Source organism: Peromyscus maniculatus, chromosome 15 (genome assembly GCF_049852395.1).
Source record: "Peromyscus maniculatus bairdii isolate BWxNUB_F1_BW_parent chromosome 15, HU_Pman_BW_mat_3.1, whole genome shotgun sequence".
In the NCBI taxonomy this organism is placed as follows: Eukaryota; Metazoa; Chordata; class Mammalia; order Rodentia; family Cricetidae; genus Peromyscus; species Peromyscus maniculatus.
Genome location: NC_134866.1, coordinates 43,045,634 through 43,073,225, shown reverse-complemented (window position 1 = coordinate 43,073,225; position 27,592 = coordinate 43,045,634). Strand labels below are relative to the sequence as shown.

Genomic DNA, 27,592 nt, shown 5'->3' with positions numbered 1-27,592 from the left:
ATGAGCTGCTACACGTGGTTTCAAATTTATTTTCCTTAAATCTACTTAATTATTTTATGTATGTCTGAGGGGTTGTATGAGCCACAGGCACACGTGGAGGTGAGAGAGCAAATTTCAGGAATCAGTTGTCCTCCCGCCACGTGTCCTGGAGAGTAAGCTCAGATCATCAGGCTTGGGGCAACTACATTTCCCTAGAGTAGACTTCTAACTCTTGCCTTACCTTTTTCTACTACCTGTACCTGTGTGTACAGATGTAACAATTTTCAATGGCTGTACTTTGTTGATAGAACTAAGGCAAGTAGCAAAGTACCAAATTAAAGATGCCCGACTTCTTTGTCTACATCCTTGCCTAAGGTCCCTGTAGTTGCTTCATGAAACTGAGCATAGCATAACTTAGTGCTGGCCCTGAGTAAAACTGCCAATCTGAATCTCTCTAGCCTGTTTCTAACATTGTAGTTTTTAAAGTTGCCACAAAAACACAACTTACCTTTCCAGAAACCAGAGCTATCACCTTCTTCAAACTTGTTATTTAAAAAACCTATACAAAATACAAAAGGAAACTTCAACTTTCTGAAAGAATTTGTTTTACCTCTACTACAGTTTTAAAAACGATTTTCAGAACTGGAGCTGGCTCGGCAGTTAAGAGTGCTTCCAGATCTATCAGAGGGCAAGGGTTCAGATGAAGCACTCAGCAGGTGGCTTACAAATGCCTGTAATTCCAGCTCCAAGAGATCGGATGCCCACTTCTAGCCTCCATGGCATGTGTACAGAAACACACAGAACATGCATATACATGTTTTAAAAGTATAAAATACGCTGGGCAGTGGGGGCGCACACCTTTAATCCCAGCACTTGGGAGGCAGAGGCAGCCGGATCTCTGTGAGTTTGAGGCCGCCTAGGCTACCAATTGAGTCCCAGGAAAGACGCAAAGCTACACAGAGAAACCCTGTCTCAAAAAAGTATAAAATACTTTTCAGGGACAGCTAGTTATGATGACATTCAAAATGAGATAAACTTATACAACTACATATACAGATACAGTATGAAAACCAATTCAAATTATACTAGTTTCTGCTTCATCAAGTTATTGGCTCTACTCTTTTAAGTTTAAAAGACATTTCAGTAAATTTTATATTATCTCAAATACCCTATATTCCTCTATATATACACAGGTAAGACAACAATATGTATCATTATAACCATTACTGACTTTCTATTCAAAAATTTAAAAAAATTCAAATTTGGGGCTGAGGAGACAGCTCACGATAAAGTGCCTGCCACGTAAGCACGAGGGCTTGAGTTCAAATCCAGCACCACTCAGAAAAAGCACTGAAATGAACATTGAAAAGGAAGTGAAAAAACACAATGGTGTGTGCCTCTAACTCCTGCACTGAGGAAGCAAGACCAGAGGATCTTTGCGGTTTGCTGGCCAGGCAGTCTAGCCAGATCAGTGAGCTCTGGGTTCAGAGAGGGATCTGTCTCCAAAATGCTGACTCTTAACAAAATGGTCTTTAGTGTAAAAATCCTCAAGGAGCCAGGTATGGTGGTGCATGTCTGTAGCCCTGGCTACTCGGAAGCTGGTTATAGAGTATCACTTGAATTAACGAGTTAGTCGCCTACCTGACAGCATAGTGAGACACCCTAGCCTGTCCCACTCTCTCTCACACACAGAAAAGCTATGTGGGGATACATACCATAAAATTAAATGTCAATATAAATACCTACCTATCAATCATGGTCTTAACTACATTATAAAGTACTCAGTTACAATTAAGCTTCTTTAATATAAAAACTAATGAATTATTTGTACAGTTGTTCAATTTATACACAATATATACATGTTATCTCAAGTCACTTAACATCCTCAGGTTTAACCAAATTTAAGGGGCCCCCCAGCAATAAAACACCATGGAAATTTAACATATAATTCTCATATAAGAGCAAGTACCCAAGAGCTTCACTGTATGATTGACCAAAAAAATTCTTTAGCAGATACTTCCTTTCAAAAGATAGATACAATCCCTAAAAAATAATATTATTTCTACAAAAACCCTATGTTTTAAATTATTACTGCCACTTAAGCATTTGCAATCATCGAATTTGCTTGAGAAAATGACTATTCCACCGCTCTCAACTGCTGCTTGCTCCTCTCATCCCTGTCCTAAGGAAGAGTCAGCGTTCAGTTTCGGAAAAGACTGGGAAGCTCTCCCACCCATACATTCCTGGTCTTCCTTTGCTCAGCTACAGATGAGCACACAGGTTCTCCTACTGAGGTATAAACAAGTCTCCCCAGGGAACTGAGTAGTAAAGGAGGGAAGAATTGGGGCTCATGTCTAGTGAACCAGTGATACTAAAGCAAGAGGAAAAGGCCAAGTGGAAGACCAGCAAGATGGCCCAACAGGGTACGAGTGCTTGCTGCAAAAGCCTGCTGACCTCAAGTCAATCCCTGGAGTCCACAGGGTGGGAGGGGAGAACAATACCTGGAGAGGTTTTGTCCTCCACACATACACCGCAGTACCCGTGCGCCCACACATACACCGCAGTACCCGTGCGCCCACACATACACCGCAGTACCCGTGCGCCCACACATACACCGCAGTACCCGTGCGCCCACACATACACCGCAGTACCTGTGCGCCCACACATACACCGCAGTACCCGTGCGCCCACACATACACCGCAGTACCCGGGCGCCCACACATACACCGCAGTACCCGTGCGCCCACACATACACCGCAGTACACGTGCGCCCACACATACACCGCAGTACCCGGGCGCCCACACATACACCGCAGTACCCGTGCACCCACACATACACCGCAGTACATGTCCTCCACACATACACCGCAGTACACGTGCGCCCACACATACACCGCAGTACCCGTGCGCCCACACATACACCGCAGTACACGGGCGCCCACACATACACCGCAGTACACGTGCGCCCACACATACACTGCAGTACACGTGCGCCCACACATACACCGCAGTACCTGTGCACCCACACATACACATACAAACAGTAATAATAAAACAAATCTTTTAAAAAGACAAGTGGAACACTGCATATACCCAAAGCAGCACAAACCATGGCTTTTATACTATATCTAAATGAAAATACTTTGTGATCCTCATAATTTCTAGCATGCCACATTCTTTATGTGTTTTATTTTCTAAAAAAAAATTACCTCTGTTTCCAAAACCCTTTCCTCTTCCAAAGCTCCCAGCTGAAGGTGTGTTCTCTCTTTTACTAGACTCGCCAATATCTGAAAAAGTTCATAGTTAAACTTCTTAATATGCATAACTGTGTCATTAACAAATAGGGATGAAATGAATCTTTAGGGTTAGATGACTTTTACAGACAGTAAGAAAATAGAAAAGGGACTTAAAAATAAGTAATATACTTGCAAGTTATTTTTTTAATTCTCAAGTTATGAGTCCAAAGTAAAAATCATAAATTTACTAGTGGTAAAATGTAAGGTCTATTCATTCTTTTACCTTTAATCACGAATTCACTTTATGATTTCCTAGATATTGAATCCTCCTCACCTCGATAGCCCAAGGTATTACACTGCAGTACATGTGTACCCACACATACACATACAAACAGTAATAATAAAACAAATCTTTTAAAAAGACAAGTAGAACACTGCATATACCCAAAGCAGTCCACATATACCCAAGGTATCAGTCCACACGATAATCTTCACTACGGAAAATTCCGCACTATGTTCTGTTTTAATTGTTCTATTATTTTCCTAATACTTTTATCTCTTCCGAAGTTCCTACTTTAGAAACATTTTTTACACTTTTATGTTCTGTGTGAGCATGCAGGTGAAGGTCAGAGGATGGACTGCATCCTTCCACCGTGTGGGTTCGGAGACCCCAGCTCAGCTGTCAGCTTAGCAGAAAGCACCTTAGGCCGAGCCACCTTGCCAGCGTCCTACCTTCATTCTCTTTTTGAGACGAATTCTGACTATGTAGCCCTGGCTGGCCTAGAACTCACTAGGTAAACCAGGCTAGCTTCAAACACCTGCTTCTGCTTCTCTGTGCTGGGATTAAGGGTGTGTGACACCACACCCAGCTTTTTTGGTGTGTGTGTGTGTGTGTGTGTGTGTGTGTGTGTGTGTGCGCGCGCGCTCCCATGTCATGGCACATACGTGAAAGGTCACAAGATAGCTTTCAGTTTATCTTCTCCTTCCACTCTGGAACTGGGGGACAGAACTCAGGGCATCACACTCATAGAGCAAATGAGTCATCTTGCCAGGTCACTAAAAAACCCATTTCCGCACTGGACATCTAGTATTTTGTTCCTTTCTATATGATATTCCTTTTGGCAAGGCATTCCCTGCCTTCCTGTTTTTTCCCTATTGAAATTTTCACCCTTCAGCAGACCAATTACCCTGTGAAGTCTTTTCTAGCACTCTAACAAACCACGTGTAGTTCTTCCATGTTCCATATAGCACTACTCCCTTCTTTGTAATGTTCCACGTGTTTCTCTACCACTAAGAACCAGCTAGCTTGCTAGGTAGGACACACTTGCAGTTCCAGCTACATAGGCGGCTGAGGCAGGAGAATCCTTTAATCCCAGGAGTTTGGGACCAGCCTGGGCAACACTGCCAAGAACCTCATAAAAGACAAATAATCTTAAAGTCAGAGATAGCACGACAAGGAGCACAGTCGGTCATTGTTTACAGTATTTTCATATATTCTTACAGAATTTCATACAGTGTAGTTTAAGTACCCCCCCTCCTCACACACACACAGCTCCTCACCTTACCACCCTCTCTACCTGGAACAGAAAGGAGCAACAGAGACATCCAAATCAGCATGCACTGTTATTCTACACTACAACTGGAAAAACACATTCTCCATGAGCCCTATAAACTGTCCTACTCATCTCTGTAACATTCCAGTTTTGAAATTATGAAAGAAACCTTCAAAACTCCAAAAATCATGTGTTAATGACATAGTCCAACAGTGGAGTATTTTCATCGTATCTTAAGGATTGTATGTAATTCAAGAATTTAAAGATTTCAGCCATCATTTGAAAGACATAAAAAGCTAAGCAGTACACTGCATTTCTAAGAATAAAATAAAAAACACATTAACACACTTTGAACTATACAAGTTCAAACAACACTGCCACGATTAAACCATATAAAATGCTAAGTCAGTCATAAGGAAAAAACACACTCATGAATCTATAAACTTCTGAGTTCACAAAGTACAAAGATAATTTTTAAAGCTATTGGCATTCACCCAAGAGGGATTTCTGGTTTTGTTTGAGGCAGATCTTACTGCGCAGCTCTGGGCTGGTTCTGAACCCACGTACTGCTAAGCTTCCTTAGTGTTGGAACTATGTATGTACATCACCACACCTAACTCACAGAGTTCTGATTTTTTTTTAAAAAAAAAAAGTGTATTTCAAACTAAAACAATGAAAATAACTTATGATAAAACCTGTTACATTGGTCATTTTCTCACTGAAAAAGTATTGAGGTGAGGCACAGCAGCATGTTTTTAAGCCCAGCACTAAAAGGGAGGGAGGGAGGGAGGGAGGGAGGGAGGAAGGAAGGAAGGAAGAAATAAATCCCTGCAAGTATAGTCTTCTACTCAATTATTTAGAAGCCCACATCAAAATGTATCATGTAACCTCTTTAAAATTTGAAAATATAACTACATTGTTAATTCTCTCCTAAATATAATACTAAGATATTAACTATTTCTACTGTTAGTAGGAGCTAGAAAAACCAACACTGGAACCTTTTAGCTCACCCAATTACATGATCTATCTGGGTGTGGTGGGACACCACTATAATCCTAGCACTTAGGAGGCAGAGAGAGGCAAAAGGATCACTCAAGTTCAAGGCCAGTCTGGTTTACATAGCAAGTCCAAGGTAGACAAAGTAAAACTATCTTTTAAAGAAATGTCTTTTAAATGAAAAAAAATTAATTACATGATCCAAATCAGCAACATAACTTAATATGTAAACATTTAAAAACAAAATGTACTTTAATACTTACAGATTATATTAACAATTAGTAGAAAGAATATACTCAAATATAAAATTCAAATTTGTGTCTGTATATAAATAAGAAGTAAGATTTTCCAGATGTCAAATGAAATACCTTAATTATGATAGCAACTGAAAATTCAATCAAGTTTTTCAAAAGACCAATTTAAGAATGAGTGTTAGGTGTTTTAAAACTACCAAACAGTACCAGCTATGCTATGCCTTGAAAGATAAAAGGCTCATACAGGTTAAAGTTAACATGGAATTTTAATAACAGGCTATTGTATTATAATAAAACATAGTACAAAATGTTTTCAGCACTTTAATATAAACTATTAAATTATGGAAAAATGAAGATATTTTGCTCTATTAATATCTACAAACCCAAGTGTTTCTAGCTTTTTGTTTGTTCATTTGTTTTGAGACAGGGTTTTGAGTACAGTCCAGAGCAGCCTTAAATTCAAAATCCTCCTGCCTCAGCCTGTCAAGTGCAAGAATTACAGGATCCACCACACATGGCAAGTATTGATTGCTGTAAGAATACAATTTTAAAATCCAGTCTTGCCAGGCTTAGTGATGCCTATAATTGTATCATTTGGAAGGTAGAGACTAGAGTTTAAGGCCAGTCTCAGCTACACAGCAAATTCAAGGCCAGTTTGGGCTCCCAGAGACCCTGTCTCAAAAATAAATAAATAAATTCAACCTTGGTAAAATAACTTCTTAAACTTAATATTGATAAGCTAATAGAGCTATCTTCCATACTGGTTTTTGTTAAGAAAACTTAACACTCAAGGAGGTCCTTTTATTCTATCCTCCAAAGGTTTTACAAACATTCTTCTCACATCAGTTCCTAGAAACAGAAATCTGAACTTAAACAGCAACTGTCCATGTAGTCAGTCAACTTAACTATGTCTCATTATCCCAAGGAAGCAAAACAGCAGTAAAGCGCACTGGCATTCTCTGATGTGGTAGCACAGGCCTCTACCACCAGCACTTAGGAGGCTGTGGAAGGAGGGTCACAAGTTCAATATCTGTCTGCACTCTATTACACACATGGAGAGTTTATGGCCAGTGTGGGTTAAGGCCAGCATGGATTATACTAGACAGTGTTTGAAGTTAGCTGATCCCCACATACCAGACATTAAATAAAAATTCATTCATCATACCAACAAAACCTTCCATCCACTGAGTTATAGCCCACTTAATTTTGCATAAACAGCCAGTCAAAGCCCCTATGTCATTAGTCAACAGTTCAGATTATAGGAAGACCACACTTACCTCTGTTTCCCAAATTTCTTCCAGAGGAAAATCCACTTCTCATGAAATGATCTCTTCCAGAAGGTCCATCTTCCATTTCTAAAGCAAATAACATTTCAAAGCAAATCAAATATATATACACATACACATACACACACACACACACACACACACACACACACACACACACACACACACACACACACAAATTGAAAGCTTTTTCAATGTGCCGCACACATACCAGAGGGATTTTATTTACTAACAAGAAAAGTGACAGAGACAAGCTACCCGAGAAGCTGAGGTAGGAAGGTGACAAATTCAGACAACCTTCCCTACAACGTAAGATCTAGGCCAGTATTAGGAATTTATGAGATACTTCCTCAAAGTTAAATTACACCCATACACATAAATAAAAGTAAATCTTTTCTAATTTTTAATGGCAAAGATCAGGGCTGGCAAGATGACTCAGAAACTAGAAAGTTCTTGCTGTACAAGACCATCTGAGTTTGATTCCCTAAAGTTTCAAACACCTAAGAGTGAAGGGAGAACCTAGTCCATAAAGTTATCTTTTGGCCTACACACACACACACACTATGCACATAATAATAAAAATAATGGTGAAGATGGTCACTGTTATGTACATTTTACCATAAAAAATATCTTTCACTGTACAGCAGCAGTCACATTTCAGCCTGTTTCAAGCAAGCCAAAGACGACTGCCATGCTTTCATTTCTTCCTCAAGACCGAGTCTGCCATGTTCCTGTACACATTAATTCTACAGCATGTAGTAGTAGTACACGTGCAGGGAGGGTGGGCAGCTCCAATAAAAATTTTACAGGAGAGGGGTTAGGAGCAGCAGAATAGATTGCGATCCTTTATTTTGAAACTTAGCTCTCATTCTCTTGGGAACTTTGATAAATTAGTTTTCTGATGCCAAAGAAACTCATGCTCTTGACAGTATGGCAGTGTCTGGCCTAAACGGTTGGTTTTTGGACAAACATCATAATTAGGACCTATTTTAATAATTTTACCATCTATCCTGCTCCCTTATATCAGGAGGCCTGACAATGCTTTAGCAACCGGAAGCCAAATATGCAACCCACAGGTTGGAAAGTTTTACAGCACTCTCTAAATTAAATAATACGGTCTCTAACACTGTATCATCTTTAGATATGAGTTTCCCTATCTAAAATATCCAAACTAGAATAAATCCTCACTAGAAAATTAAAAAACTCTCTATATCTATCAGTCTACTCCTTAAGTATTATACAAAACCTTTAACCTCAAAAAAAAAAAAAGCCATCTTGCCTTAACACATACCTGATGAAACTGAAGACCTGTTAAAAGTGTCTCCATTTGCTCCAGAAGAGTATTTATCCTGTAAGAAAGAAAACCACGTTTTCAACTCTAATAATAAGAACATGTCATCTATTTCACAAACAGAAAATTACAGTCCCTTCCTTTTTCATGAGAAATAAACTCTAAGACCCTCCGTGCCTGAAACCAGGACTAGTATCTCCATTCATACACTGTCTCTTTCTCTCTTCACCTCACTTCTTCTTCCCTCTCTCATACACACAAATACATGAGATACTTTTTCTTATACATGTATGCCTATGGTAAGGTTTATGGATTTGGCACAGTAAGAAAATCAAACAATTACGGTAGCAGACTGTAAAAACTCGTATTGTTCTTTATTCACCTCCCTTGTGCTCTGACGTATGCCCATATAATGAGATCAAGTGAGGCGGAGGACAGAAACATTCTAATGTAAGACTGAGCTACTAGTGACCCTCTGACATATGTCAGGTGATCATGGGTCACAAACTCACGCCAGAAAGGTAGTGTATACAGCATGGATATACCAGACAAAGGGATGACTCACTCTCTGGGCAAGACAAAGGGAGGTGATGGCAAGTTTTAACATGCTACTCAGAATGACATGCAATTTAAATACCAATTATTTACTTCCGAAATTCCCCACTTACTATTTTCACCCCACTGCTATCTACTGGTAACTGAAATCGTGAACAGCAAACCTGCAGTGAAAGGAAGAAGACACTACTGTAGAACTGCATCAAAACCATGGTAACAGTAAGTTTTCTAGGTCACTAGATGTAGCCTCACTAGTTTTTCTAAGACATAACCTTAGTATTATAGGTGTGATATGAAATTATCACTTGGAATTATGAAATAATAAACTACAGCCATGGGCCAAAACTGGTGGGCTACCCATTTCTATAAACAATTTAATGGAGCACAGTGATTCATTAATCTATGACTATATCAGTAGCTGCAATAGCCAAGCTATGGATGAGACTAAAACCTACAACATGTAAATCATTCACTGTCTAGTACTTTAAATGAAGGGTTTGCTGACCCACATACCTGAAAGTATAAACTGTTATTAAGTAAATAAACCAATGACAACACACAATATTGTTTGCAGAGCTCAGCATTTCACAGAACTTACCAATGCTACAAGCTAAAGTATAACACAGGACAAAGTTATCAGAAGGCAGGTTCACAGTTAACATACTTACTTTAAAACTTTCACTGTGACTAGGCATGCTAGCACTCAGGATGCTAAGACAGGAAGATAGAGAGATTGAGGCCAACTTGGGCTACTAAGAAGATTTTGTCTCAAAAAATGTTTTAAGAAGCACTACTATTGTATAAATAATTCAACTAAACTAAAATAATATATCTATACTTAAAGAACTGACTTGAAAGAATACTCCTTTATGAAAACTATATGAATTCTGGGGCTATATTTCAAGTTCAATGAAGTGGGTGAATCACCAGCTATTGGGTCAAAATACTTGTGAGTAATTTCAATTAACCTGAGTAAGCAGTAGTTGAAGATTACCAATGCCCTCAAATACTCACTGTTCCTGTTTCTAGTCTAACAACTCTGCTGTAGATGCACGTGCATTATGTGGCAGTATTATACTAATCAATGGGCTTAGGAGATTCAACTTGGGTTACAAAATCAATAACTAAATACCAAGGTAACCTTTGAACCTTCCAGTATTTCTCAGGGTTTCTCTGTGTTAATGACAATTTAAGTAATTTTTTTCTCCATTCCAGCACCTTTATTTCTTATGTAAGCTTCCTCTAAGGAAAAAAACTTTCAGATTATAGCTCTGAAATTCAACACAAATAATTTAAGAATGAAGCGACCTACACTTTAGGTATTATAGGTATATCTACTTATAGGTATTATTGTAGTCAAATGATCACATTCAAGTCACAGTCTTCCTTCAGATAAGTTCTTCCAAGTGTGTGCCAAAGTTGAAGAGAGTGCACCAAGACGGCTATCTTCAGGCAACACTTTCCTAAAATTTCTCCCATAAAAGACACTAAAGTGACTTTCAAAACTCTTATATAGCTCAGCAATCATCCAGATATTTTCCAAAGCTGTCATTAAGAACAAAAACAACAATGTCCCTCAAATGCCCTAGAAAACTGCTATAATAAAAAGCTCACATTTATAGCTACCAGATACCAAAACAAGAATTATCCAACCAGCCTTACCAATGGACAGGGTGCTATCAGTCAAACAGAGCAAAAACTTTACTGATAAATGGTAGTGGTCCATTTTATTACAACATGAAGCTGTAAACTGGAACAGCCTGGAAGTTTAAGGGAGTGGGGAGGGAGTTGCGGGCTCCCAGGGAGGCTTTGACATGCATTACAAGGTACTGCTAATAGATACCCAAAGAGCCAGAAGGCTAGCATGGGGCTCAGATATGTGTGACAGGTATGTGCTAATACTGAGCTAAAGTAGCTACTCCTGACAGGCAGAAACCCGTTTCACCAGTTCTGGGGAATGCTCAATGTTAAGCTTCTATCTATCTATCTGCACTACCAATCCTTCTGTTCACCCTGTCAAGAGTCCAGTCTGAGCTCAGCCCTTTGGACACTGTCAGTGGCACTGCCATTTGAGGGTTTGGGAGTTGGGACCTAAGATGTGCAACTCTATATCTGGTCTCCATTACACTCTTACTCTACCTGATTTTCCCCAAGCTCTAATACAGAGATAATCATTCAACTTTTAGGTATGGGTGTAATCCATCTAAGGAACACACCATACACATATACAGGCGTGCACACGCGCGCACACACACACACGTTCCATATCTATTCCACATGTATGTATGTTCCATCGATATATGTTTTACTGGATGCCATCCTTATGCATCTAAGCTTTCATAGGCATAGAAGGCATTGAACATAGAAAATACAGACTTCTCATTTTTCCTTCCCAAACTTGTTCACCCTCCATAGAAACCCCATTTCAGGAAACAGCAAATCATCAATTTAGTAGTTTAAGTTATAAAACCTACTCATCATTCTTAAGTTCTTTCCTTCATGACCTAAATCCATCCCATTCAGTCCTACCAAGCATGCATGCCTAATTACTTTCAGTTCCTCTTCCTTTTCCCTCCTTCTCTGACTTGTTTGCACCACTCTCTTAACTCATTATGCTTTGGCCATACTGGCTATCCAAGCTGTATAATGGATACCCATAGACCAAGTCCTAATCCTGGAATTTATTTTTTGAGAATTTCATACATGCCCATGATGTCTGATCAAACCTAATCCTCATTCCCTCTCCTTCAATTCCTCCTCTGTACCCACACCACTTCTCCCTCCCAACTTCTTGTGATTTTTACAAAGCCCTGAGTCCACTTACTTAGTTTAGCCAGCATATGCATAAGTAGTCTCTGAGGGCCTGCACCCCTGAAAAAAAACTGACTCTCCCTCTGCCCTAGCTGCCACCCTAGCTGCCAACAGCTTCTCAGCTAGGGTGTACTCTATATCCCATGTATGCCACTAATCCTTGGAGTTAATAAATACCTTATTTAAAAGTGGATCATAACAGATCTAATAAAGGATTTTGATACAGAATATTCATCTGAGCCCTCATTTGTCAGCCCAAGTGTCATTAAGAGAGAGGTAAAGGGAACACACACACATGCACATACACACAGAGGTGGCAGGAGCTGGGTGAGTGACACGAGCCCCAGCCGAGGACTGTCTACTTGCAACAGATACTAGAAGCTCCAAAGATTCTCTCTTAGAACCTCCAAAAGGAGGGCAGCTCTCTAGACACTTTGATCTCTGACTCCTGGCTCCAAGGACAATGAGAACAAACTGTTGTTTCACATTGCCCATTTGATGGTGACTTGTGACAGTGGAGATCTAAAGCTAACACACCTGCCTTCCTGATGTCCTAATGTGCTGTTGTCCCTCCTGGGACCTTCTCACCTGCTGTCCTGCAGACTCCTGATCTTCAGTTCACAAGTCGGTGCCTCTAGGAAGCCATCCCTCTCCCTTGATCTAAACCTACCCCAACATAACAGACTCACACTTCTCTGTTTTTATGGCTCTTTTGGCCAGGTAGGTAGTTGTTTCTCGAATGTGTTTATTCTGTCTCCTAAAATACAATGTCTTTGAAAGAAAGTATTTTATCATGTTCAACACTATTTATAGCACACAGGATTAAGTAAAAATATGTTGAATCATAGGTCATGTTATTCATTTGCTTTTAGAACAACCAGCTAAAAACCATTTGTTGTCTCCTAAGCCACCCAAACACACCAATATAGAAACTTGAAAATATGTGACCCATATTCTCTCAGTGTAGCTACAAATATCATTAAATGAATACAGTTCTGTTTACCTATATTCTTACTGTTAAGTCTGAGATGTCATCTACATATTTATTTCATCAACTATTACTAACTGCTATTACTGCTTAATAACATTACAATTATGGAGAGATTAACTCAATCTATTTCCACTTTAATTTTCAGGAGTTTATCCTAAAATGTACCCAAAAGACAAATAGGCCTTACACAGAAATGATCACTATTCAGAATTACTCTTAGTTAACAAAAAGCATCACAGTACAGCAATCAAAGTGAATATCTAATACACTCATCCCAATATGCCAACAATGTACAAATGTGTAACAACTGACTTCTGGACTACATTGCTAAACAGCTTTTCATAATTGAAGGGTTCACTACACACCCCCACAGTCACCGGTGGACACTTCTGCCTAGCCAGTTCCAGGTCAGGATAGCCATTTCCGAGTCAGGGCGTCTCTCATAACCAGGATGCCCGGTGGATCTGGACACTTCCGCCTAGCCAGTTCCAGGTCAAGATAGCCATTTCCGGGTCAAGGCGTCTTGCTTGACCAGGATCTGTGACATTCCATGGCGACGTAAGCGCGCAACGTGGCCATGTGATCTATGCACATTCATGGAGTAGTGACGTGACCTGTGCACGCCCAGCCTTTAAAATACAGCGCCATGTTCCCGGTTCCTTCTTCTCCACCCACGTCTCTCCCACAGGCCTGCGCACTCTCTGTCCCTTTATCTTTAATAAAACTCTTATTAGCGGATCCTGTTGTGTTTCGTGACATTTTCTTGCAGGGTAAGAGCACAACACGGACAATTAACTAACAATCACATCTTTTATTCTATCCTTAGGTGGAACGTTTACTTCCAAATCTAGATTTTAGAAGTTCCGGGGCTGGAAAGATGGCTCAGAGGTTAAGAGCCCTGACTGTTCTTCCAGAGGTCCTGAGTTCAATTCCCAGCACCCACATGGTAGCTCACAACCATCTGTAATGAGATCTGGTGCCCTCTTCTGTGTATATAATAAATAAATAAATCTTTAAAAAAAAAAAAAGAAGTTCCAAGAGCTATCAGAACACTGCCCTAATATTTCAAAGTATATATTATTATACCTCAAAGAATGCTCATTAAAAAATCTGATCACAGATACAATGATATTAGCACAAGATTATTTTAAAACCACTAAATTCAAAATGGAAATAAAAATTCACTGGGAACACTCAAAATAGTGTCTTTAAAAAATTCTGAATAAAAGACCTTAGGATTTTCCTCCATAAGAATATTACTTATCCTTATCATCTGCATTTTTTACTCAAACAAGGAAGGCCAACAAAGCTATGGATTGTATTATGTTCCTTCAGGTTAACTAAGCCAAGTCACTAAATTGTAAAACCAGCACCAAGTGTCAAGTTTGAAGACAAGAATAAGAAACTTACTACAAACTGGCTCCATACAACGATATTAAATCATAAGATAGAATTATCAACTCAGTATTCTCGATGTCAAGAGACATGGTTATATTACTTAAAAGTACAGACTCCAAAAAGGTGTATTTGAAAGATCTAACCACCTTCCAGATTCGATGGCCCATGCCTATAATCCCTGCATTTAGAGGGTAAAGACAAGGGAGGAGGGGAGGAGGGAAAGAAGGGAGGGGGTAGAAATTTAAGCACCATTCACCTTCAGGAACCCAGGGCAATAAATATACACAACACATTCCACAGTGCAGAATGCTGTTTACAGAACATTTCATGACAATGAAAATCTTGAAGAAAAGGAAAATCAGACAGATGACTTACAAAATCCAGTACAACAGAGCCTGTGTCAGTAAATTAAATTTTTATCATGAATCTATTAAGAACCAGAAGGAACAATAAGCCATTAAATGTCCTCTGACCATTTCTGGAAAAAAAAAAATCCCAAATTAAACACAGCTGTGGATACTAATGATAATAAGATAAGGAAAAACTATGACTATCTTAAAAAGCCAAAGAAAATTACATTACGGTACATTCTTTTGACAAAATTTCATATTACTGTAAAATATTATTTTTAAGAAATCATAATTGGTGTTGAAGTAAAAAATCAAAAATATTGTTATGCACATCATTAAAACTATGTAAATTATTTCTGAAAAACAAATACTAAAAATTTAATGAGACAGCAAAACTTTTAGGTAACTTGCCTCTATCTACAAAAATGTTATGTTTTTATGATGCAGAGAGAACTATAGGGCTGGAGAGATGGCTCAGCAGTTGAGAGCACTGATTGCTCTTCCAAAGGACCCAGGTTCAATTCCCAGCACCCACATGGCAGCTGTAACTTCAGTTCGAAGTGACTCAACACCCTCATACAGGTATATATGCAGGCAAAACACCAATGCACATAAAATAAAAATAAATTATTTAAATAAGTAAATAAATAATAAATATGACACACTAACCCAGGCAGTGGTGACACTCATCTTTAATTGCTCAGGAGGCAGAGCCAGGCAGATCTCTGTGAGTTCAAGGCCATCCTGGTCTACAGAACTAGTTCTAGGACAGCCATGACTACAGAGAGAAACAAAAACAAAAAAAACAGTGTGTGTGTATATACGTACGTGTGTGTGTGTGTGTGTGTGTGTGTGTGTGTGTGTGTAAACACTAAAGCTGCTAGTGCTAAAAGAAGTTTCAATCCAAAAAATATTATACATTCAGATTATTATTTGGGGTATCTGAATTCAAAGTCCACATATCAATCAACCCAACTAAATCAAAACACTGAATATTTTATTTTTGTATAAAATAAGCATTTCCATAAAGACATCACTTATAATCAGAACTGATATACACACAAATGGAACTTCTAAATGTGAGGGAGCTTCTGCCAAAAAAAAAAGGGGGGGGTGTTTGTTTGGTTGGTTTGGTTTTTGGTTTTTCAAGACAGGGTTTCTCTGTGTAGCCCTGGCTGTCCTGGATTCTCTCTGTAGGCCAGGCTGGACTTGAATTCAAGAGATTTGCCTGCCTCTGCCTCCCAGGTGCTGGAATTAAAGGTGTGCACCACCAGAGCCTGGCCAAAAACAGTTATCTTAGAAAGTACATTCCAATAATAATAATAATAGTAATAATAGTAATAAATTATTTGTGTGAAATTATATATATATATATATATATATATATATATATATATATATATAAACCCAAAGCTCATTGAGTTACAATTTTAACTCCCCAATACCATTCAGAAAAAAATCTAATATTTTATAGCCTAATATATTCTCATTGAGCTCCTTACTTTTCAAACCATTACTTTCAACTTTTTCTATACAAGTTATCTGTCAAGACTTTCAAGCACATTTGTACAAGCTTGTGTTCACCTGTAAGTCCTAAAGCACTGAGATTTGAATTACACTGGTGATATTACAGCTTTTGCTTGTGATTATCAAAATACCATTATTCAATTTGAAGCTTGGCCTGCTTTTCTCATTCCCCATAAAACAGTTAATAAAGATCACATGCAGATAAATACTAAACAGGGTATGATAATTTAGAACTTCCTCAGCAGTTTGACTTTTCACTGATAAAAATCCACAGCATTTAATGGCTCTACACTGCGAGTTTCATTACCTTCTCAAATACAGGAACGTAGGCAGACACGTGAGGTTTGAGGATTTCCGCTTCCCAATCTTCATCTCCCATGGTAGCTACAGGTTCCTTTAAAAATACATATATATATATACATTTTCGGCCACGGTCACGTCAGAATAGTTATCTTTCAATTATGGGGCTGTGGTGTTGGAGAAAGACATAGTAAACGAAGCACAAGGCACTGATATACTATCAATTATCTTTTTGTCCCTACACACCACTTGCAGCTATTAGACTAATGTGATCATCTTCCCCAAAAGCCTTTTTGCCTATCGCCTACAGGTGATAGAACCAGCATTTTTTTTAAATCTTTCACAGCCTAGGTGAATCATTCAAGCAATCCCCAGGTCCCCAGCAATGCCTAGGTTTGCCCAAAAAATCTGTCTGCTCTCCCGCAAGGGATCCCCAAAGGGCTGGCTGCCTCCCGGGGTGGCTGGGCAGGCAGTGTCTGCCACCACCGTCCAGGTTAATTCCCCTTTGCGTCCCTTCAAAGATAACACAGGATGTGCGGAGGCCCGGGAGACCGGACGGGACGGGGAGGACGTCGTCGTCGGGAAGGTGGCGGCCCAAATCCCCTCGACCTAGGGCGTCGAGCTTCCCGGGGGCGCCGTCAAACACCGTTTCTCCTGGAAAACGGCCGCCCAGGGGCTGGGCAGAGACGGCCGCCTGGGCCTCCCTCCCCTGCGGGGGACCCCAAGTGTGAGCTCCCACCGGCGCCACCCAGCACAGCCGAGCCGCAGGTCGGGACCGAAGAGGGCCCGCGAGGCCGGCCTCAAACCGCACGCCGGCCCGGGGGGGCCCCCGGCTCTGGCCCGACTCGGCACCCCCGGAGGCCGCCGGGCCTGGCTCGGGCGTCCATGACCGACGGCCGAGACGAGGGCAAGGCCGCCGCCGAGCCCACTCACCTCCCCGCTCCGGGCTTCCTGGGCTCCTCGCGGCCGCCGGCGCGGCTTAAACGGCTGCACGTGCGTGCGGACGACGACGCCGACTGCGTCGAGTGCGCGGGGAGGTGGGGGGGGGGGGGCGGACAACAAAGAGCACCAGGCAACCGGGCCCGCCAGCCAATCAGCGCCCGCGGACCCGCGCGGCTTCCCGCCCCACGGAGGGGGGGGGGGCGCACGTTCTGGGCCCTGGATGAAGCCGAGGCTTCCCACCCACCCACCCACTGGGCAGTGCGGCCTGTTAGGCCCTGCGGGGGCGGGCTGCCCCTGGGCCTGCCACCCACTGCGTCTTCCCCGTCTCCTGGGACCCCCACCCCCCCACCCCCCCAGGGGCTCCTCAGCTCCATTTTCTCCCAGGAAAGTTTTTCAAGATGGGAGCCACGCAGATGCCCTCCTCCATCCTTGCTGCTAGGCCCTCTCTTGACCTCCCACGGTGCCTGGCCTGGCCCTGCTGGGTCTAAATGTCTGAAGCTCTCTCTTTGTATTTGACGAATACACTTGCCTCCACTCCTCTACTGAAACTGATGCTTGTCTTTTTCCTCCCCATTAAAAAAAAGGCGCCAGGCATTGGTGGCGCACACCTTTAATCCCAGCACTCGGGAGGCAGAGGCAGGCGGATCTCTGTGAGTTCGAGGCCAGCCTGGGCTACCAAGTGAGTCCCAGGAAAGGCGCAAAGCTACATAGAGAAACCCTGTCTCGAAAAACAAAAACAAAAACAAAAAAAAAGGCGAGGATGCGATTTCATCTTGGAGTTGTCAAGAAAGCTAGTCTAATGGGAAGAAAACAGCCCCTCAAGCAGAAAAGAGGAGGTTTACCCCATCACATCCATGAGGGCAGTTGCCAGTATTTAGAGCACTCATTAACTACATATTCTAACTCTGTCCATTCCTCGTCTCTCTAGAAGGAAAATCTTTCAATGTTTTTCCCAGTCCCCCCAAAAGCATAACAATGAAATGTATGTAAAGCACAGTTCTCGTTTTTGTTTTCTATCATTTTCCTTTCTCTGAATCTTTGAAGAAATGTCTAGATATCTGTCAGGAACTTAAGTCCTAATACAAGATGATAGATGTAAGAGAGAAGCACTCTAGCTTGAGCTTGCTTTAAACTTTCCTAGAACCACGTTTCTGTTTCAGCACCAAAAAAGATGTTAGCGTTTATCTAGTGAGCACTAGATGGAGCCTGCCAGACTATGCCACATTTAAGAAAGGCCAGATCACTATATCCTCTAATATAGCTGTCATTTAAAATGTGAACAAACTTTCTAAAATGAACATGTTTTTAAACAAAAATTATTTGTTATTCACTTTTGGAGTGAACAGGTTCTATTCTTTAAGTTATTGCAAAGAAATAGCTTTTTATATATGGAAGCTCTAGTTTTTAATTGGTGATTCTGATGAGAACTCTAATGCAGTTTTGAGCTAAAGATAAAAATATAACTCACAAGTGAACATAAACAGATATAGAGCAAACATTATTCACTAAACATTTGCTCCTTGATATTGCCCAGCTCTACTCCACTATCCCCCTTTGTGGGCAAAAAGTGAAGCCAGTGTGTTCTGTTTTCTGGTTCCTTCTGACAGGGTGGCAGTGATACACTGCAAGGCAGGGGAAAGGCAAGTGTTCGCTTATTTGTTAAAGAAGAATTAAACTAGCATGGACTAATGCCAGGGGTTATGCTAGGTACTATGAAACTAGCTGGTTTCGAGGGACAGGCTAGTGGAGAGAAAGGTAATGAAAAGAGGTGAGTAGAATTTCAAGCTTTTAGTCTCTTTCCTCAAAGGATTTCCTCAAAAGAAAGCTAAGTGGAAGGAAATCCTCAACCATACATACCTTCTCCAATGTCTCCAACTCTCCTATAATAAAGTAACAGAATGTCTTCCTCCACTTTTTTATTACTTTCTATTTCAGTTTGAAATGTAAATATTTCCAAGTAAAGCTTATAGGTAAGACTTCCACGCTTTAGAAAGAGGCACTAAGTTCTCCAAGTTTTTATGAATGACGAGACCCCACATTTCGGTATTTTTATGTTCTCAGTATTATCTTCACATTATCTTAGTGACGTTTTTTGTTGTTGATGTGTGCTGCGTGTGGCTTAGCAGCCTAGCAAAACTGCTAAAGCTTTCTTTTAACACACCAGCAGGCCAAAAGTGGGTCACCTCAAGTATAGAAAAGAGATGTGCATCCTTGGGCACTATAATTATTGTAGAATTTCAAGCTCTGCACAGAGATATAAGTCAAATACCAAATATTAGAACTATGTAGCATCACAAAATGGAGGTGCAAGGGGTACAGCATCTTCCAGAAACCATCTTGTTAGCAAAACATCAGTAACGCATTTAATGGACGGGCTGTCCACACAAGCAGGGCTTTAAAAGATACAATTTCTTGCCATGTGTGGTAGTTTGTGGTTAGAATCCCACTGCATGGGAGAGTAAGGCAGGGGGTCCCTCCAGGCCTGAAGGTCGTCTGGGCTACATAGTAAGCTCTAGGTCATCCTTGGCTACAGAGTGACCCTTGTCTCCAAAAAGATGGAGTGGGGCGAGAGGAGGAGAATATGTATTTTTTGTAAGGCAATGTTTACCAGACTGTGGTATACACCACTAACAATCATTAAGCAATTCATGAACACTTTCCATTTTGATAGTCATTTTGTGCTCTTAAACTTATTATTTGTCATGTATTTAAAACTATATCTAGCACACCAAGCATGTTTTTAGAGATGTAAATGCTTAGAATGAGGCTAAATTAATGCATCCTTTTTAAATTTTTATTCATCTGAGGAAAAACTTAGATATATAATAATAGGGAAACAGTGAAGAAGCAACATGAAGATGATATTCAGGTAGCTAAAGTGTGGGAGACACTGGTACGGATGAAGACTCAGGATCTGGGGAGCTGCTCTCTAGTGGGGTTTCTCCACTTAAAGACATTTCATCAACACCTGTTCCCATTCTGTGCTTACTTAGCAACTTCCTGGTTCATTATTTAACTTGCCAAGTACTTAATATGGATGAGATTTATCGGCACTATCTGTTCCTGGTAATGAGTTAATCACTATTGTGGCTCAGAAATGGGTCTTGTGTGAGCAGTGTTTCTGAGGGGTCCTACCTGGTCCAGGCCCTCCTCCATGATGTTGGTAGCCCTAGTGCTGTTACAAGTGTGTAATGAAAGCTAAAGTTGAACGAAAAAGAAAAGCCAAATTCTAGGTCAGGGTCTCTTGGACAACCTTCCTCACACTAACAGCCATTTCTGGCCCTTTACCACAAAATGGAGAGTCATCATTGAACTGCAGAATTTGGTGAACAGGTTCTAGGAAACACAGAACACTGGGGTGTTGATCTTTCCATTCCCACTGGATACTATCTGCCTCAAAGAACAAAGAAAGCCGGCTTCTTCTGTGTCCCGAGCAGCAATAGAAAGAGGATGTGTGAATGTTACCACTAATCAGTAATCCTGCACTTTTTTTAAAAAAGTATTTCATCTTAAGAGCAGTAATGCATTAACAAACAGCTCCTATCTGTGAACCTGGACCTGAAATGAATCCTTTTGTCTGCTCTCTGAGATTGAAGGGTTGCCACTGCTAGGTCCAGTGGCACATACCTGTAACCATTACTTGAGAGGCACAGGCAGGAGGATCAGGAGCTCAGTTGCATGGTTAGTTCAAGGCCAACCTGTGCAACATAACATCCAGCTTCAAAAGCCAAAATCAAATACTAATAAATCAAAGGCCAGTGAGATGGCACCTGGACTTGAAGTTGATCCTGGAACCCACATGAGGGAAAGAGAGAACTGATTTCCACAAGGTGTCCTCTGACCTCCACATGTGTGCCATGGCCTGAACACACACACACACACACACACACACACACACACACACACACACACACACACACACACACACCAGCCCCCATCCTCTCACACACATACCCCACAGAATAAATAAATGCAATAACAAAGCTTTAAAATAAGGTAAAGACTAAAAGATTGAAGCTTTGGAACAGAGGGGACATCACCAGCATTTGGCTGAGAATTCAGCTTTAGGGGAAAACTGGGGGAAGAACAATAAGTCCCTAAGGTGTGTACCACAATGTTTTCCCAAATATAAGAAGAAAATAAGAACTATGCAATGAGGAACCCTGGAAAACACTATCTTTACCACACTTCACAACCCTCTTCTTGTTACCTTTTACTATATAACAAACGATTGCAAAGTATTGGCTTACAAAAATGCTCTCTTGGTTATATGCATTGAGAGGGCTCAGCATACCATCTTATAGGATAATGTTCAAATGTTGATTGGAACTTGGATCATCTTAGAGTTTAATATCAGCCTCTCTCTCTCTCTCTCTCTCTCTCTCTCTCTCTCTCTCTCTCTCTCTCTCTCTCTTTGGCATTGTCAGAGTTTGAACCTAGATAATTGAGGGTACCAGGCAAGCTCTCTACCACTGAGTATATCCACAGCCCCCAATATCAGTTTGTTTAAACATCCAATGTGACTTTTTTTTTTTTAACTCCAGCATCTGATGGCTGGAATGGTCAGAACAATTGTGTGCTGGTCAAATGTATTTCTCTACAAGTGACAGCTTTGAGATTTGAAGGTTGTTGGATAATCTCAGTCACTCTATAAGGTTGTTGCTCACCTCCAATGCCAGCATTTTAAATGGACAGACATGCCATGGACATCACTCCAAGAGACCAGGACAATAGTTCTTCAGACCTAGCATAAAAAGTTAAAACATCATATTTGTTTCATTCAGTTGATTGGTATGAGAAAGTCACAAGGCCAATCCAGATTCATGGAGATGGGTCATGAAAACTGGACACATAGTCCACCGCAGAACTGGAACCTGACTGTCGCTCCATCAATTAACTCCTTTGGATTTTCAAGTCCCTTTCAGATCCCCAGTAACCTATTTGCCCTTTTGATGTTGTCCCAAAGTATTGTTATAATTAACGAGGCAATTCCACATAGTTTATCTGGTAATTAAAAGAGGTTTATTTCAGGTGTAACTTACAACCAATAAGGGGTCGATCTGAGAAAGATGAGGTACAGTCCAGCGTAGTTCTCTGGGGAACTCTGACTTGGTCTGCAAATCCAGCCTCCAGGACCATGAGGAGCTAAGAGATCGAACACATACACATCTCGGGTCTTAAGGGGTCTCCTCTTGGCCACACCCCTGGGGCAGGTCATAGGCAGGTGTGGCAGTTACTTCCTGCCACACTAGGGGCAGTGTTTCAAGGTCAAAGCTGGAACAGCTACCCACTACACCAAAGTTATCCTAAGTGTATTTCATCCTCTTCATTTTTCTCTCTTCAGTGTATTTTCAAATAGCCTGTCTATAGGTTCTGTTATTGGGAGTTTTTACTCTTTTTTATTCTTTTGGGGGGCCTGCCACCCAGCTCCCAAATAAATCACACGCAGAGGCTTATTCTTACTTTTGAATGCCCCACCTTAGCTTGGTTTAGTAAAAAACAATAACAATAAACTCCTTCTTTCATAGTCAGTTTTTGGTCATGGCATTTTATCACAGCAACAGAGCATCCACCTATACTGGTTATTATCTGAATAGTTTCTGGGATTTTAATTTTCTGATAGATGAGGCCATAGTCCCTTGAACATCTTGATGCTGGCTGATGTATGATGTCATCTAAAGACAAAGAATTTTATCCCAGTCTTCATAATTTGGCGTGTTTTGGTTTCGTCTGTTTTCAGAAATTAAAGCCAGCGTGCTTTAATTTTTTTCAGCCTATAGTTCCAACACTAGATGGCACCAAAATTCAGGTTGCCTGCTGCAGTACTAGAAGGCAGTCCAAGTCATCTTAATCTCTCAGCTGGTGAGTTCTTCAGACTCATTTAGGGAGCTCTTACAAAGGGTAGTTCATCCACACAAACCTTTTCGTGGGGCTTGCATAGGCCTACAGTGGACCTTCCCAAACCATCAGTTTGTGGTCATGCACTGTAGAATTCTGTGAAGCTCTAGAGAGAATCACAAAAGGAACAAGCCCTGGGTAGGTACTCCAGAACTGTGGCTATAAATGCCACAGTGCCGAGCCCACAACACACCAGGACCAACAGAGCACTGAGGTGAGACCTAGTCCTGTGCTGCAGGGGCTGCCAACTGCTGTTGGGAACTCTGCCCTGACTGGAACAGGAGTTTGCTGGACTAGGACCGCAGCAAGTCTCCCCGTGGCACTGGAACTCTTCAGAGACCCTGTCTTCAGGCAGGATTTGAGATGGGGACTGTTAGGTTCTGTCTGGCCAGCGCTGAGTTTCATAAGCCCAGCACTAAGTCCCAAGGCAAAATCCTATGCTTTTACCCCATCCCACCTGATGAATAGAGTCCAGGTGATGCTGCCCAGGGTTTGGATAGTGTTGATGCAATCAGTCCTTGGGCCATCCAAGATGACATTAACCTGTGCCATATCTGACTTTCACAGGCACAGTTTATCTACACAGACTCAGGAGTATATCCTGGTCCATACAAGAGCTGACAGTAAGGCAAACTGAAACAAGTCTATCATGCTAAGTGTAAAACTGTGTTAGGAGTGAGGGTCTTGAGCTCCATCTGTGAATACTGGCCCAGGATAGTTTTGCTGCAGGAGGCTGGGAATGGTTGGTAGCAACAATCCCTTTGAGCCTTGGTTCTCAACCTTCCCAATGCTTCGACCCTTTAATACAGTTCCTCATGTTGTGGTGACCCCCAACCATGAAGTTATTTTCGTTGCTACTTCATAACTGTAATTTTGCTACTGTTGTGGATTGTAATGTAAGTATCTGTGTTTTCCAATGGTCTTAGGTGACCCCTGTGACAGGGTCGTTTGACCTCCAAAGGGGTTGAAACCCACAGATTGAGAACTGCTGCCTTAAGGACTATTAAGGCTGGCACTGAGCTCCAAGGCAGAGTCTTTGCTTTCATGCTACCCAGTAGGAGGTCTTGCTTTCCAGTCTACTAGCTGAGGTCGTGGGGGAGGAGTCCTAATTGCAGTCTTGGCCATCTGACTGTCACAGGTCCAGCAGCAGCATCTTCAGGTACAGCCTGGGACACAGGATGCAGAGAGTTCCACCAGCACTGACATCACTGATAGGTTCATACTGTTTCAAGTCCGAGGTCAGGATTTAATTCCTTCTCCATCCCCAAAGTGGAGGTATCACTCTCCATGAAGCTTGGAATTATGGGAGGGGTAATACAGGCCGCGGCAATTTTTTTCAACATGTCTTTTCTGTTTATACTAAAATCAGAACACTATGGGTGGTCTTTCACCTTACCTCTTTAGTTCTCGTGAAGGTAGTGTGGTGCATGAAAATCTGACAGAGGTGTCCACCTTTATGACACTATGACATGATGTTATCTACAAATGTGTTGGGCCTTACCCACAGCTATGCTGGGGTGCATGATACCCTAGGGTCATAGGCTGGACACACCAGGTAGTGCATCTCTAGGGAGGTAATTGGTATCTGATCAAGATGGTACCTAGCTGCCATCTTGTTCTGAAACACACACACACACACACACACACACACACACACACACACACACACATACACACACACATACACACAAAGAGGATAGCATTTAAACCCACTGAACAGCCTTTATATCTCAAAACAAAGACCTCCACTGCCTGATGTATCACAGTGGAAAGTACAAAACACTACATGCAGAGACTTGATCTCAAAATTCAACCTTAAATATAATCAAACTTTTAGATTTAACTCCCAGTCCATGACAAATAGAAGAAATAGAAGATTTTTTTTTTTCACCACAGATACAGAGTCAACAAAACACGAAATGCAGGAAATGTTACTGGGGAAAAAAATCTCAGGACCTAAGAGACAAATCAAATATACATGTGTAGATCCAGACTCCAACCAACTATAAAATTTATAATACAGTTCAAGAAATTGGGCCAGGCATGGCAGCTCATGTCTTTAATCTAGCACTTGGGAGACAGAGACAGGCAGATCTTTATGAGTTTGAGGCCAGTCTGGTCTACATAGCAAGTTCCTGGCCAGTCAGGGTTACATAGTGAGAATCTATCTCAAAAAAAAAAACTTACATTTATTTTGTGAGTGAGAATTCACATTTATCTGTGTGCAGGCTCTTATGCGTAGGAGCATGTGTTAATGGTTCTATGCATGGAAGCTTTGAACAACCTCAGATGTCCTTCCTTGGGAGCTGCCCACCCTGTTTTCTGAGACAGAGGCTCTTATTGGTCTGGAGGTTGACAAGTTGGCTAGCTTGGATGGTCAGTGAGCCCCAGGGATCCACCTCCGTATCTCCAGCATTAGAACTAGAAGCACAGGTCACTATGAACCTGGACTTTTTGTTAAACATGGGTTTGGGGGATTAAATTCAAGTCTCTACACTTTCGTGGCATGCACTTTACCAACTGAGGTATCTCCACAGCTTCAAGAAATTTATTAACTGATTAGATACTAAATGATGCTAAGCAAATATTAATGTTTTAGATAAGATGATGTGAAGGTTATGACTTTTTAAAGCATTTAAAACTTTATATTTTAGAAGCACAAAGACGTGGTTATAGATGAGACTTGGTTCTGTCTTGATTGTTTTTTTTTTTTTTTTTTTTTTTTTTTTTTTTTTTTTTGGTTTTTCGAGACAGGGTTTCTCTGCGTAGCTTTGCGCCTTTCCTGGAGCTCACTTGGTAGCCCAAGCTGGCCTCGAACTCACAGAGATCCGCCTGCCTCTGCCTCCCGAGTGCTGGGATTAAAGGCGTGCGCCACCACCGCCCGGCTCGTTTTTTTTTTTTTTTTTTATAAGTAATAGAAACACAGAGGTTCACCATACTTCCTACTTCTGGATAGAGCAGAAACTTTCCACTGAAAGAGATGAAAAGACTAGGTGCGGTGATTCATGCATACTACTAGCATTTGGGAGACAGAAGCAAGAGGACCACGCCATCCAGGGTCACAGAGCAAGTTCTGGGTCCATGTGGGATACAAAGTGAGACCTTTGTCGGTGTTCTCAAGTATGAAGGACCGTTGAAGGGAGAAAAGACACTAAGGATGTAATAGGCTTAGCAAAAAGGCAGCAGGGTGGACCAGCTTCTGATGGTCTGACTGCCTTGTAGCTTTGCAGGAGAGCTTTTATTGATTGTTACACACAAAAGGTCCTTTAGCAAGCCAATGTCCACATGCCAAAATCTCTTCTCTGATCTAGGAGTTGTCTGAAGGAACCATTAAATAAGCAAACACAGTCACTATAAGAATTCCAGGTTTGCCAGCAAAGTCTTATGACTGAGGTCATGCTAAGGTTCTAAAATTCCCAAGAAAGAGCAACTTCATAACTCTCAAGTAACAATCACTGCTTATTCACCACAGATTACTTCAAGGCCTGAGTAAATGCCATCACTCCGGAGTAAATGCCAGGTGTAATGGCTCTTCTAATTTTTCCTCTACAGACCTTACCTAAAAGATAGGTAAGTAAGAATAAAAACCAAACAGTCATGCTAAAATATACTTCCCTCCCTGGCTTTTCCTGGCTGTTTTTCTCTGCCTCTATGACCAACTCATTCTCAAACTTTTCTATGGATGCCTCCTTTTCTACCTAGTCATTAAATGTTAGTGTGTGTGCTGGTGTGTGTGGTTGTGTGGTGTGCAGTGCTTTTTCTTTATTAGTGATTGATGGAGGTAGGGCCAGCCCTTTGTGGGTGTGGCCAGCCCTGGGCTGATGGTCCTGGGTTCTATAAGAGAGCAGGCTGAGCAAGCCATGGGGAGCAAGCCAGTAAGCAGCTCCCCTCCATGGCCTCTGCATCAGCTCCTGCCTCCAGGTTCCTGTCCTGTTTGAGTTCTTGTTCTGACTTCCTTAGATGATGAACAGTGATACTGAAGTGAAAGCCAAACAAATCCTTTCCTTCTGAAAGACCCCTGGCTGAGATCTTCCTCCGGGAGAGACCCCAAACCCAAGGAACACACCGAAACCACAGATCAGATGCAAAAGCAAGAGGGTTTATTAGACCAGGTACCTGGGGCGAAGTCTCTTGGAGGACTTGCGCGCCTTCCTAGGGCAAGGGGGACTTTTTATGGGATCCCAGGGGCAGAGGCGCGGTTACAGAAGCGAGAAGCATAGTTACA

At 41.4% G+C, this 27,592-nt stretch overlaps 1 protein-coding gene across 7 annotated transcripts in view; it reads right to left on the bottom strand.

Moving 5' to 3' along the window:
* Ddx4 (DEAD-box helicase 4) overlaps nt 1-27,592 on the bottom strand; it is an 80,377-nt gene that overhangs the window by 42,574 nt on the left and 10,211 nt on the right. The window contains exons 2-8 of one of the 7 annotated variants that reach the window (XM_076551884.1): nt 22,137-22,213; nt 16,535-16,621; nt 9,264-9,314; nt 8,596-8,653; nt 7,296-7,373; nt 3,189-3,266; nt 488-538 (exon numbers count right to left, since the gene is read on the bottom strand). In XM_076551884.1, the coding sequence (XP_076407999.1) occupies nt 488-538; nt 3,189-3,266; nt 7,296-7,373; nt 8,596-8,653; nt 9,264-9,314; nt 16,535-16,621; nt 22,137-22,151 (418 nt within the window). In that variant the 5' untranslated portion in view covers nt 22,152-22,213. The other 6 variants (XM_042261556.2, XM_042261558.2, XM_076551886.1 and 3 more) reach the window with 6 other exon arrangements.